The 15,674-nt window shown below is 36.6% G+C and overlaps 1 protein-coding gene across 1 annotated transcript in view; it reads left to right on the top strand.

The window, feature by feature from the left end:
- Positions 1–15,674, top strand: part of LOC137394644 (solute carrier family 49 member 4 homolog) — a 46,741-nt gene that overhangs the window by 5,600 nt on the left and 25,467 nt on the right. The window contains exons 2-3 of the mRNA XM_068081400.1: positions 2,306–2,710; positions 14,727–14,814. Of these exons, the coding sequence (XP_067937501.1) occupies positions 2,383–2,710; positions 14,727–14,814 (416 nt within the window). The 5' untranslated portion in view covers positions 2,306–2,382. The remainder of the gene's footprint in view (positions 1–2,305; positions 2,711–14,726; positions 14,815–15,674) is intronic.

Raw genomic sequence — 15,674 nt, 5'->3', positions numbered from 1 at the left:
AAAGGCTTACTTGCAACAAAATTCACATTACAGTTATTTTGTATCAAAAGATTCACCATGTCTTACTTTGCTGTGTTGTAGGTGCAAAATATGTGGAAATGAGATTACAAGCTCTTAAAAGCTCAAAAACGAACAGTTAATCGCAGCCATCACAAAAACGCCGTAGTTTGGAATCTCTTTATTTAGCTGACGTACTCCAACAGTTTGGTTATTGTTTTGACACATGATGTTATCATTTGAAATTAAACGTCAATAAAAGGCTCGATATAAAACGTCTCGTAGCACTAGTTTATGACAAATACTTCGGGTTCTACCGGAATGCCCGTATTAAATATAAATGCTCACTACTTCACAGTATCGTTTCAGCCTGGTCTAATCATCTAGTCGTAATTTGATCATGTGACCTATACTTTCTGCCAAGTTACTGCAGCATTTTTCGACTGTCGCAGGTGACCAACAGGCTCCTCATGCTCATCAGAGGATGATATGGACTTCTTCGAGCTAAGGTTAAAAATTTAAACAAATTTGTACGGTAGGTTTTGAGATATCAGTGCTCAAATGACAGCTTTACAATTATGATGAAATAGACGCGTAAGAACAATTTAGACATGGTTTTATTGAATGCGTGAAGTATATTTGTGAAAATATTTCGACGACTGAGGTTGCATGAAAGTGTAAACAGAAGCCACATTGTTTAACTACGTCCCATTTTAGCCGTTTTGGAAATGGATTCCAATCTACGGCATTTTCATGATGGCTGCGATTAACTGTTCGTTTTTGAGCTTTTAAGAGCTTGTAATCACATTTCCACATATTTTGCAGCTACAACACAGCAGAGTAAGACATGGTGAATCTTTTGATACCAAATAACTGTAATGCGAATTTTGTTGCAAGTTAACCTTTAAAAGTGTCTTTAAAACTTAAAAATGCTATATCTGTTTTCCAACTCCAAACCTTCACAGTCTTTTCTTTAAAACCCCAAAATCATAGGCCTATTATTGAAATAATCCATAAGTGTATTCCGCTAAAATTTTATAATCAAAGTAGCTCAGTGCTTAACTCAATCTGATACGTCTATGTATATAAAACGGTTTAGCAAAGATGCTGAGGCCGATGACATTAATGTTGATCTGCTCGAAGTAGAGTGCAAAATATAAACGACATTAGAATTGCTTCACGTGTAAAGTGGTTAAATTACCTTTCAAAACTTTGGAAGGGGTGGTCAAAAATACAACATCATCCTGTATTTGAATACCGCCTATAATACAACATCATCCTGTATTTGAATACCACCTCTAATACAACATCATCCTGTATTTGAATACCACCTCTAATACAACATCATCCTGTATTTGAATACCACCTCTAATACAACATCATCCTGTATTTGAATACCGCCTATAATACAACATCATCCTGTATTTGAATACAACCTCTAATACAACATCATCCTGTATTTGAATACCACCTCTAATACAACATCATCCTATATTTGAATACCACCTCTAATACAACATCATCCTGTATTTGAATACCACCTCTAATACAACATCATCCTGTATTTGAATACCACCTTTAATACAACATCATCCTGTATTTGAATACCACCTCTAATACAACACCATCCTGTATTTGAATACCACCTCTAATACAACATCATCCTGTATTTGAATACCGCCTATAATACAACATCATCCTGTATTTGAATACCGCCTATAATACAACATCGTCCTGTATTTGAATACCACCTTTAATACAATATCATCCTGTATTTGTATACAACCTCTAATACAACATCATCCTGTATTTGAATACCACCTCTAATACAACATCATCCTATATTTGAAAACCACCTCTAATACAACATCATCCTGTATTTGAATACCACCTCTAATCAAATGCCAGATAGAAAAAGGGTTGAAAATAAAGCGCCATGGCATTCAATAGAGGTTTTACGTTGTTTGCCACTTTGATTTATCTCCTGCGTCAGATTACATCAATATTAGGTCAAGAAGATCGGAAAACCTTGCACTTGAGTTTTCATTGAATTTAGGTGTATGGGATTGTAAATAACTTTACACATGTTGGGTTTGTTGCGGGATAAAATATTCCTTACGGTGCTTGCGTCTCATTGGCTCTTTTTGTTATCAGTTAGTACACTTTTTTACTTTTTAAAAAGTTGCTAGATTAAGTGTACATCAATTGCATATTCTCTACAGCGAATACAAAAACACTTCACATGAATTATGTTCCGCACCTAGTACTGTATATTTACGAGCTCACTCTGTATATATTTATATTTTAGACTGAAAGTCTAGCTTCACAGAATCTTCGGGCTGAGAACTTAGGCTACACAAGCTGTATTCACTGAGTAAAACTAGAATGAGTTCTAAAAAGTTGGAAACATCGCCGCTCCTAGAAAATTTGATAAATGCTTCTAGTTCTACAACAATATCTCAGAGTTTGGCAGAAAAGGCCCCGACGGACCAGTATACTCCAAAGATATACAAAAGAAGATGGTGGGTGTTGCTTGTCTTCTGTCTCTGCACATTCAACAAGGGAATCTGCTGGCTTATTTGGAAGCCTCTCAGCGACTCCTTCCTCATCGCATATGACTGGGATGTCACCGAGATCGGCCTCGCTAGCTCCTTGACATCTCTCTCTTTCGTCTTTCTCGCTCTTCCTGTCATGTATATCGTGGAGAATCATGGTGAGAAAACTTAAGTTTTTTAACTCATTTTGTAAGGTAGAGACAATTGCTCTGGTCCATATTTCCTGAGGCAGCTGGCCGGCGAGCCGCCTCAACTTTTTAGGAATTTTCGGCAGCTAAGTACAGTCAAACTCGAACAACTCGCCCTCGGATAAAATGTAAAATTTCATCTCGAACACTTGGTTAACTCGAATGGATTTGTTTGGTCCGTTCTTACGCGATGATTAATTGCTTTAGATAACTCGACTTCAGCATTATTAACTCGAACATTTATATGCTCAACGGCTACGGAGACGGTCTTTATCGTTGTATAATTCACTTTATTCCCAGCCATGGAGATAAACATCAACTTTTAGTAGTTCTTATAGGCATCATTATTATCAACGTCGGCAAAATATTCTTGTTAACAACTTTTATAAAGGTTTGCAAAAGGTGAAGTTTTACCAAACATCCGCTTAGCAATGGCCCATCGAAGGCGTGGAAACCTTTGGATGAACTTAAAATAAAATCGGCAAAATTGATCTTTGTTGAAACGCTCAAAAGAAAAATATGCTTTTTTTCTGAGCGTTTTAATTGCGGTCAAGTTTAGCATATTTTAATCTGAAAACGTCCTGGCTGTCACATTACCTAAAACAAACAAATCTCAAATACCGGTAATGAAAAATATTTTTACTTTTTGATAAAAATTTTTAGAACTACATTAGAGGCCCGGTTGAGGCCCTGCATGAAAGAAACCTGTTGGGGGGTTTACACCGCTCCCTCCAAACCCCCAGCTGTTCATAACTAGTGGCCTAAAATTGGCCGCCCAACTTGCAACTAGGGAATACAGGCCTGCAAGTGTTTATTTTAGAGAACTGATGGAGTTGTCAGCTCTTTAACAAAATATGAACATGCAGCAGTGAATTTAATTATAGCTGATACAAAAAAAATTTGTGCAAACCGGAGACTGAAACCTGAAATGTACTGAAAGTAAAATAAGAGGTACTGCAAATTTCAAGTACAGTAGACACTTCTACACTCGTATAGTAGACACTCCTACACTCATACAGTAGACACTTCTACACTCGTACAGTAGACACTCCTACACTTATACAGTAGACACTCCTACACTCGTACAGTAGACACTTCTACACTCGTACAGTAGGCACTCCTACACTCGTACAGTAGACACTCCTACACTCATACAATAGACACTCCTACACTCGTACAGTAGACACTCCTACACTCGTACAGTAGACACTCCTACACTCGTACAGTAGACACTCCTACACTCGTACAGTAGACACTCCTACACTCGTACAGTAGACACTTCTACACTCGTACAGTAGGCACTCCTACACTCGTACAGTAGACACTCCTACACTCATACAGTAGACACTCCTACACTCGTACAGTAGACACTCCTACACTCATACAGTAGACACTCCCATAGCGTAAATAATCCATTCCAGGTATGTGTACATTATAGGAATAGTCAAGTGCATGTAATTTGGCTAATTCGGTCTAAGATCTTCCCAAACTTACTCCTTTGGCTCTTCAAAAAAAACTGAACCTAACTTTTTTAACTTTTCGACTGCGCGGTAACTGTAGTATTAATGTTTGTATCAACAAGTTCTTTACCTTTTCTTTTCAATTTCATTCGCTTTATGGTTCATGGTTACGACAATTGTACAATAAGGTATGAAGCACACACCTTCGATGTCTGCTCACATTGGCTTTTTCATTTTCCCTACACAGCAAAGGTCTATTTTGCAAAAAAAAATTGTGAAATATTGTATGCTTTGAAGTAAAACAAAAATATGGCTTTCCTATACGCATTAGGAATGTTTTCTGTCTGACTGTTCATTGCCAGGATTCAAGGTTAAGACAAAAGATTGATTAAGACATTCAGCTTGGTACATCGACACTCGATCGTCAATAGATCGCCCAAGTATTTATGAATTGTTGCACGGCTACTTAATTTTTAGTGTTTTGTCGACACATAGCGATCTCTAAAAGCAAACTAGACTGCCAGGGTACTAGTATATATAGAGAGCCCAATACATTGTTTTATCTCATGAGTAGGGCAAGAGAAAAAGCAATATTTTTAAGGATAGCCACAAGATTCTCGTTATTGAAGTCATGTTTGAGAGTTTGTCCCGACTTAACACTTGACATTATATGAAATTTTTTACGTGGTACGAAGCAAAAACTTCACATAAATTCTTTACATTATCTAGAATTTACGTTATAGAAGGTATACGTTATAGGACCGTCTACTGTACTAGGATTAGCCTTGTAGAGGAGAATGAAAGGAGAAAGGAGAATGAAAGGAGAATGCAAATCACGTTGATCGGAAATACGACAGGAAAATCTTCTGTCCTTGAAATTTATGCATATCAGTTTTCACTATAGCCCGTACGATATAAGTTGCACATCTTTCGAAAACATGTAAAAACAAATTTTTATTCGAGACATGTTGTAGCAACTCAGTTTTTATGCTGAAACGCAATTTTTTTCGGTGCATTTTAAATTTAATTAGTAAACACACTTGACATATTATGTTATTAAAACATATTTAACATAAAACAAACCTTCAAACATACTTAGTGACAGGAAGGTAGCCAATCATGATAAAGTGGCTGGCCTAACTAGCCAATCATGATAAAGTGGCTGGCCTAACTAGCCAACACTCTGGTTATAAAGATATATCTAACATCATTACCAGGAAATCACCTGAGAGTTATCCTCTTTTTAGTGTTTCAGCCTTCAGTTATGGTTCACATGAATTTCAAGTCAGTTGACAATCTGGTCTTTATATTATGAGTTGGTCTGAAAGTAGCCAATGAAATGGCGGAGTCATTCATAAATACATAAATAGCGAGTATATATACTATATAGCGAGTATATATAGTAGTAGTATATACTCGCTATATATATATACTCGCTATATATATATACTCGCTATATATATATACTCGCTATATATATATACTCGCTATATATATATACTCGCTATATATATATACTCGCTATATATATATACTCGCTATATATATATATACTCGCTATATATATATACTCGCTATATATATATATACTCGCTATATATATATACTCGCTATATATATATACTCGCTATATATATATACTCGCTGTATATATATATATATATATATATATATATATATATATGTGCCGGAATAGAATTCTGTGGGTTTGTCAACAGTTACTTCCAAGGTTCTTTGATTGTGTACATTTATTACTGATCGGAAGAAGTTTGTGACCTAAACAGTAAATGAACTTATAAGAATTGTGAGACATAAAACAATGAACACATGTAAAACAATGATCAACGATAAATTAAACTATATATAAAACACAAGACATGAGCTAAATACATGATAGTTAAGAAAACATAACATCTTACAAATAGTGAAGAAAGTGGAATACTCGCTATATATATACTCGCTGTATATATATACTCGCTGTATATATATACTCGCTATATATGTATATATATAATCTGTACTATATACATGTAGTACAGATTGTTACTATTCTCAACTTTTTCGATTCACGAAATAAAAGGACACTGTAAGCACTCTGGTGATTCCTAACCATTCTGACATTTATGTCTGGGTTTAGTCATGACTAAGGAAGGGTTACTGCAGCTCTACCTATGACCTTGAAAAAATTGCTATGCATCGGCGAAAACTTTTAACGTAGTCGAGTCAATTTAAAAACTGAGGTAAAATTTAATTTCAAAATGATTTGGACCTAAATAAAAATGGCGATTAAATCAACCTTTTTTGCCACTCATTTGCATTTAGAGGTTCACTGCTCTGCTAATTGCTATGTTTAAACTTGCGTGGGAGTCGTTTGCCTACTCTAGTTTAGGTGTGTCAAGGACTCCCACATTATGATTCACTTGATAACGATTGATTGTTAGGCACTAGATCAATGAAGCATATAATACATAAACTTGGTCACGAGCTCTATAGGTTTATGTTCTCAAGTAGCATTCAAAGTCACAAGTAAAAGGTGTCACGTGAGACATATTTAGGGGTAAATACTGACAAGTGTATCATACTATCTCTGTAGCATTACAGTTAAAGCCTGGTTCCCATATCGATTGTGAGACTCCGGCGGTAATATTGCGCAGGTAAACGCTTGCACCGCTAGGCTAAGCGGCTTATGTTCACATAAAGCTGCATCGCTAATAACGGCATAAAAATGTTCGCTCGCCATGCTGTTTCGATAACGCTGACCTTCACCTGTACAATGCATTTCGGGAAGGTTTTGCCTACGACTCTTCACGAAATTTGAACAACGCTAAACTCTTGCGTTGCCGCCAGCAACTACCGGCGGTTCCCGGCGCGTAGGTTCCCATTTCACTGCTAATAGCCTGCGGTACTGTCGCCGGTGCTATACGACGTATATGGGAGCCAGGCTTAAGTCTCTAGATACGAACTTAATTAATTCTGAGAACTGCTTGTTATGCTAACGCCTTGTTCAGGCCAATGTCATCTGTATGGCGTGTTAGGTGGTGTGCCTTGCTATGCAAGCTTGTACAGGTGTACGATTGATGTAAACCAAATAACTATGAAATCAGCGGATGATGCGACTAAATCGTGCGACTGCACAAGAGTATTGTCCTGTGCAGTGGCACAATTTATCGCACGATATAGGTCTGAATCTGGCATAAGATCATTGTATGCTGAATCAAGTATTCCCTTAAGAATATACTATCATTTGTTTAATTTCTGCCCCCATCCAGAGACTTATATTAGCTCCCTAACAACTCAAGCGAAATTGATTAAATAAATTTTTATTGCGACTTTAACATAAAGACAAACAAATGGAGTTATAACCTTGCGGATGCAGGAGATGCAAACTGAAGAAGAAAAACCTCGTCAGCTGCAAACTTTTTTGATGTATTTGTGTTGCTTCGTTGAGGCTATTAGCCTCTGCTTCACATAGTCGACAATGACCTTTAGGTCTTTCTGTCGGGGTTGTCGTCCTTGCTACAGTAAATAAGACTATTGCTGATCCCCTCTAACAGGGCTTGAACTGCAGACCTTGCGCTTGCTATTTCAGCGTTCTAGCCATTACACCACAGCGGCTCTCTCCATGATCAGTAAACCTTCCAAATTTTTGTCGAAAAAGTTTTACATCTTATAAATGCCAGAAACTGTGTCGTTTGCACCTTGATCCTGGTAAAACAGCATACATTCTGCTCTGTTTTAAGGGTGATTAAGGTATGCTAACAGATTAACTGACAAACAGGCTTGAGATCCTGAACAAGTGCAACACATTGACCTTGAAACATGTCAACTGAGCATACTGGTATGACAAGCAATATTGCGCCAGGCCAGGGTCGTAAACAACAACCCTAGAAACTGACCGGTCAATTACTGGTCACTCTCTGTGCCTCTTGGCACAAGGAATTGTTGAATAGCCACTGACACGTGACACGTGAATGCCTACTGCTTCAATTGGCATAGTTATATAATGATGGTTATATATCGTGGTATATTATATCATGGTAACTACAGGGTCACTAGTTTGCTATAAATAGGCATCCAGGGACCTTTTGCGCTGCCTTAGAGCCGGCGTTACTGACCTTGCTGGACCACACTGAACTCAGCCAGTTTCTTATGCGTTTTCATACAAGTTTTTAAATATTGAAAAATAAATAAAATATTTTTTTTCACATTCAAAACATAGGTATGTTTGGTTGATGCAAAGTGCTGCTAACACACTGTGTTATCTGAACACGGTGTATTAACATCATTGTTTTCAAATAACAAACCCAATACAATGCGTGAACTAACAACAAATTACTTATCTTTTCGTAAAGACATAACCATACAAATCGATGTGATTTCTGCTTTTGCCCTTGAGAGACCTTTACCGAACCCCCGAGACTGATTCACCAACCCTAGGGCTCAATCGAACCCAGGTTAAGAGCCACTGCCTCGGAGGGAATGCATGACGAAATATTAAAATATATCATCCCGGAATGTGGCAGGCTGTAAGGATTTATTTAGCATTTCACAAGTCAATAAATCTTGAACGATTTTTCAGTCAATATGTGACCAAGTCATTAGTTGTTGAAAGTTGACACTTGCATCAAATGAATACACACCGGCATAATTCACTTTATTATCCTCTCATTCTGCCAACAATGTTATGAAAGAAGGCACCGACTTGGCAGTACAACAATGAATATCAGCTGATCAGCTGATTGGTCAAACAGACTTGACCTTGCCAAGGTACCAGCAAATACCAGCAATATCAGTTGGTATCAGCAAAACCGTGTGATAAACCAATGATGACAATGAATAATAAACATGATGAATCAATGAAACAGCTCCAACCCCCCCCCCCCCCCCCCCCCCCCCCCGAGGATAGGCGGGGCTATCATATGGGCAGGGTTGATCGTGCTCTTTTAGGATTGTGTTAGCCTGGGTATCGGAGCTAACACAATTGTCATGGGCGGTCGGTTGCGTTGCCTTGCTAGGTTTTGGAAAACATGACTACTGTTATCGTGTCATTAGCTCATTCAGTCAGTAGGTCCCGCAATTCATAATAGCAAACCATGAGTTTATACACTGTAGGGGTAACACCTAATTAAAAAAATGAATCCATGGAAAATAAAACATTTCAAATTATCTACTTTTACTAATATTGAAATTAGTAGGTGTCGTAGTATATGCTTAAAATTAAATATAATTTACCCAAAATCCCCGAACAACGGCCATTTTTCCTAGTTTTTGATTAATATTTTGCCACCCCTAATATAAAATGACAGTGTTTCATCATTGTCACATTGTTTTACCGGGCCAACAAAATGGGACAGCAGGCAAAGCTGTGCAGTGTAGTTTTCATACTCAAAATCTTAATTTAAAACCGAATCGGGGTTATTTTACGATTGTGACTATTAACCCTTTTACAGGTGGTGAGACATTAATGTCGTTTTGCGATATCGATCCTAGTGGGTGGTGCGACATTAATGTCGATATCGCACGCACTACGTATTAAGACTTACTACTGGTCTGTCTTCGTTTTTCTAATCATTTAAATACGTTATAAAGTAAAAGAACACATGTGGCGACTTGAACAACTAAATTTTAGCCATGTATCTTTTCGTTTCAACTTGTTTTGGGGCGATCGTTATCAAACGTCGTTCAATGTTTTTTTATTCAGTAAGATACTAAGCCTTTTCCACCGAATCGAATTTTATGCTTTTATGTGAACAAAAGAACTCGCGTGTATTGGTCTGCGTTCGTTATTCTATCAAATTAAGTACTTTTAAAGTAAAAGAACACTTGTGAGGACTTGAATAACTACATTTTAGACATGTATCTTTTCATTTCAACTCGTTTTGGGCGATCGTTATTAATATCGATGTGTTTTTTTACTCGGTAAGATACTAAGCCTTTCAAAGTGTGGTTCTACTTGTAAAATGCTTTATTTGTAATATAAATACAGAATATGTTTTATTCAACAATATAACATTATCGCAAAAACAATCCATTTTTTCAATTTTCTTAAAAATTTACATGTGTAAGGGTAGTTTAAATAGCTCATATAGGCACAAAGGGTGTAAAACTGTTTGTACAGTGCCTTGTTATATGATACAAACATATCATACAACCATAGTGTAGCAAAAAAATATCATTTCAATAAAGTTTCAGAATTTTCATTTTTTTGAAAAATTAATTCACCCATGACGAGCTGATATAGGCTCAAAAACTCACCTGCGAAAGGGTTAATATCGTGAATGCTTGTGAAAGGCGACTGACTGATCATAACGGTGAAAATATTGGGCAACTACATTTATTTGACAACAAAATGAAACCAGCAGATCAGTAAAATAACCACTGTTGTTCATAATATTTGTCAATGTACAAGGGGCTTTATTCAGCATATTTGTTTGTTCGGGTGCCGTGTTCGGGTGCATCCCTACAGAGCTCGATCATTAAGCCCAGCCCACATGATGCCTATCCTTGTGGGTGCTGTATATCATTGGATAAACTTATTAGTATGTCCTTTAATGTACATGTAGGAGTTATCTTCTTCACTAACATTTACAAGGTCAGCTTAAAGATAAGCTTACACAAAACTTTGGTAGGTTTTTCAAAAAGTGTTGGTCTTTCTTTATAATTCGCAATTGAATTTAGTGTTTGGGGCGATCTGACTGTCAGTATGTTTCAAGATTAACCCTTTCACTGCCATAGACGCATAAATGCGTTTTCGTGGGACGACTGCCGTAGACGCATTATTGTGACTTTCCCTGTAATTGCGTAGTTATCTCATTTTATTATTCGTTGACATCATAACCAACGGTCTTTAAGACTTTTATGAAATTGACAGTGTTGTCCGAATGTTTGTCTATAAAATTAGCCTAAAATAACGAAGCAATTTTAAACTTTTGTTAGAGAATTTCTATTTTAATAACGAACATTTTTTGCGTGAGTTCATTAATTACCGCGCGCGAGTCAGAAAACAGGTAATAAGTTATGTTGATGACATTATAGCCATTTCAGATTCAGATTTTCGTGATTATACAGATAATTAAAGCAGCAGCACTGTCTCTGAGAGTGGTAAAAGTAATAATTTTGTAAGAGTAAGAAACATGGAAGATCGTTTTAGCTTCGCATCGATCATAGTATCACACAGCTTTATTATGGCACAAAGTATAGATCTATTGAATTTTTGCATAGCAATGATGGCTAAAATGTTAGCAAATTAAAATATGTAACAAAATTGTTCTAAATAGAGATTGAAATTGGAAAAAATACTGTTTACATATCATGAAGCTATATCGGCAATTTTTGGTAAAATGGCTGGCACTTAGCAGATACCCAAATTTGTACATGCTCGGCAGTGAAAGGGTTAAATCAACAAAACTTGATCTCTGTTAAACACTCCGATCAAGCGAAGGTGCGATCATGATGCCTGTACTTCGAAGAGACCAATAGAATAGAGACGTGTAATGCTGCAACTTGACCACAATTATAGCTGGTAGCGACTATAACAACTATTGACATCATTGCGCACGTATTTTTCTTCTGTGAGTTTCACCAGGATCAAGTTTTGTCAATTTTAATCCTGAAACATTTTGGCAGCCAAATCACCTCAAACATGAAAAACAACCGCAAATAATAGAAAATACTGATACTTTTTAATAAAATCTAATCTAGCAAAATTTTGTGCAAATTCATCTTTTAGTAGGCCTATGTTATTGCAACTAGCAGTTCATTATTATAAATCGGCATTTATAATTTGCATATTTTGTGTCAACAACCTCTTTTTGCCATTAGCGTATACTCAAGGGCTGAATATACCGATTGTAAGGTATTGGCGAAGTCGATGCCTTACCATTGGCATAGCCAGCCCTCAACACATGGCTACTGCATGTTTGTATTTATTGAGAACACTCTTGCATTGCTTGCGTCTCAATGGCTAATTAAATTTGTGACAAGCACACTTTTAGGAAATTTAACGCTTTAACGAAAACACGATGCCTACCATTGCAGTGAGTGTTTTAGCTGTCTTACATCGTTGGAAGAAATTACTAAAAATATAAGTTAATGAATAACCATCTTTACCAAGAAAAAGCCAATAGAGGTATCCCTTAAATCAGATTAGTAAATGTTTATGAAGATAACTCTATTAATCTAATAATGCATGACTCACATAGAGCTTGTTTGACTCATCTATATATATAAATATCTGTGTTTGTCTGTTTGTCTGTTGGTCTGGCATTGGTGTGTCCGGTTATAGCAATAAAGTTATAAAAATAAAAAATCTGTTTCGCACTGGATATGAACTCAAAACCTTTAAGCAAACAGGTGAGTCTATCCATTAGGCCCAGCGGCTACATTGCTATACAATGGAATAACTGTGAACATCCTCATTGCAGTGCTTGTGAACACATTGCACAGTGTTACGCGTAGCATTTACAAGCTGGATTCTCAGCACTTATTATGGTAAAGAAATAGACAAGCTTGGGTTACTTGGGTCAAATTAGTCAAATTGCTCATTTTGCCATTAACTAATTAGTCAACTTGGCTAGGTACAACTAAATTATCTGCCACTGTTTATAGGCTGTTCTTTTATTCCCTATGCAACGTCGGGCATTCACCTAATATTTCATTTGGTAGAGTGTCTACTGTTGCTATGTCAACAGGATGCAGTGAGTTCACATTGCCTTGACTAAATTGGTTCCCAGAGTGTAATAATATTCTGAGAGCTGTTCACACATAAATCAAACGTCAATATAGGTCATTGAATATTAAGCAGCTGTTAAAAAACCGGCTAGTGCCTAGTGACGGAGAATAGTGCCAATAAATCTTTAGTGTTTGAGAGCGGTCCTACTTGCATTATACTAAGACATACCTAAATTATTGACACTCTTGTGGTTAAAACCCTTTGGAGAGGATGGAAGTTCAAATGCTACATTTGCTGATAGCAATTATTGACATTCTAATGCATATAGACCAGTTATCTAGATGCGTATAGTTAATACTCTCTGTCTTCCAGACTAAATAACTTGAGAAGCATAAAATTTATGGGTCAGTAATCTTGCTTGAAATGAATTTGATGGAATCAAACTGGTTTGTTCTATTTTGGAGATAGGAGTTTAGTTTTCGTATTACAGAGAGTTGTAATTCCTATAATAAATCTCACCACCAGCTTACCAGGTATGAAACAGTAACGTTTGCATCATTCGCAAAACCATATTGTGATAGTTTGGAGCATCAGTTCAGTTTCGGGAGTAAGAGTTTCCTATCATGCCAAATAAGCAAATACTTTATGATTGATTGATTTGAATTTTGTTGATCGCAAGTTTAATAACATGCTTTCGGGAGACCACCGTGGGTAGTAAAACAGAATTATTGTTTCAGGTGAATAGAGATACAAATAGTTTCGATTTGCAATACTTTTTAGAAGAAGGCAACTTCTTTGATCATTGATTTGTAGTTAACAGAAACTTTTGAGAAAATCTGTGATAATTACTAGTATCTTAAATACAGTTTTGGGTTAAAATATGATTTTGTTACGATCTAACTAATTAAATGTTTTCAAATGTCTTTTGTGTTTCTTACTGACTTTGTTATGGAATAAACCAATCAGGCGATCTCTAGTAGTTAATTTCATATCAACCAATCAGATACCTCAATAGATAAACAAACAATATGTAGCATTGAGCTTTTCACAATACATAGTTTCACATTATATTCTGATAACAACTTCTGCAGTGCAAGCCCAGATATAATCTCACGGGAGATAATTCTCAATTCCGACCAGTCTCTACTGGCAGCTCTAAGTCAAATTTTTTGGAGTCCTAAAAAGTTGTTTCCTTATTCTCACAATTAGTTAGTGACAAAAAATGAATAACTTTCCAAAAATATGAACCTTGCTAAATCATAATTTTAAGAGATATGTGGATTAGCTTGTTTCACCTTACCAAAAGGACCATTTGTAATAAACTCCATGATGTCTCAATCTATATGTTGTGATTCTTGTAAATTAGTGCAAAAAGTAATTTTTTGAATGGCAAAAAATTTCTCTACAGGTCTTGCAAATAATATGCCAATATCGGTAGCGTAGATGATCCACTTGTATTGAAAACTGAAACACTTGAAAACTATATTTTATCTCGTTACTTTTTTGCTTCACTGGTTTTTGAAATAACATTGCTGACAATTTTCTGGTTGTCCACATAATGCTTGCCATATTTATTACCTTGGGAAGGTACGGCTTCTATTTGGTACAATCAACTCAATTGTTCAGGAGGGACCACTCTCTCCATAAACAATGTTTTTTTGACAAAGTTGATTTTTTAAAGTGTTTTGCGATGATTTCATCGATTGGACGTTTTGCGACCTTAACTGGCATGACCTGGTTTATTGCCAAATTTTTACTGATCTTTTAACACACTTATTATTATTATTATTATTATTATTGTGTACTGATCCAATTAGTGGGATACCTTTAAGGTTTGTTACTTGTTATATTTTAGGCGTAAGAGCAGGTGTACTTCTGGCCAGTGCATCCCTAGTACTCGGCTGTGCTCTATGGAATCTCGCTCTTCACAGCAAAACCTTCTGGTGAGTCACCGACAGCCTCTGTCTCTTTTAGATGCGATGACTCTCAAAGCCCGTGCACACCATTGCTCAAATCGATGATTACATGTACGATGAACCGCAACGATGGGCTGCTATGACGTCATTTTGCGATGAGCCGTCAGTATAATCGTTGCTAGTGATGATGCGATGGACTTTCAGCACGTTGAACTTTGAAACCGATGATCGCAAGTGTTAGCATCTTGATTGGTTGTTTGTTGACTGCATCGGATCCAATTTCAACAGTTGTGAAGATCGATGTCGATTCATATTTGCAAGCATGGGTGAAAAACTACGCTCATGATGATTTACATAAGACTATTAAAAGATAACACAAGGACCTGTGATATTACTAATTCAATTTCCTAATTTCTAATTGGTTAGTGGGCACCCATAGCTAATCGCTCACAGTGTCTACACCTTATCATTGGTGATGACATCACAACAGCTAATCATTGCGCTCCATCGCACAGCTAAACGTTGATTTGAACAATATTGTACACGGGCCTTCAAAAGAAAGAGTTACTGATAGTTATGAAAATTTGAAATACCTCGATAACTTCCAGCTGTTATTTACTAAGTTTCTATACAGTGATAGCGTAGTGACACAACTCCATATGGCCTTGCAATGCCATCATGGAAACAGCCGCACCATTCTCATTTGCTCGTAATTTTGTGTTGCTATCTGGAAGCGAAACATCCGTACGATGCACAATCTCTGTGCCATAGAAATGGCTTTAGTGACCATATGCACCGCACTTGTACGTGCTCATAGGTTAAAGATACAACCTTGACATAAGGCGTCTCATATCCATCACTTTACTCTAGGCTCTAGGAATTGTGAT

This window comes from Watersipora subatra, chromosome 4 (assembly GCF_963576615.1).
Source record: "Watersipora subatra chromosome 4, tzWatSuba1.1, whole genome shotgun sequence".
NCBI classification, from domain to species: Eukaryota; Metazoa; Bryozoa; class Gymnolaemata; order Cheilostomatida; family Watersiporidae; genus Watersipora; species Watersipora subatra.
Note: the sequence above shows the minus strand (reverse complement) of the source record. Positions and strands in the feature narration are given on the sequence as shown.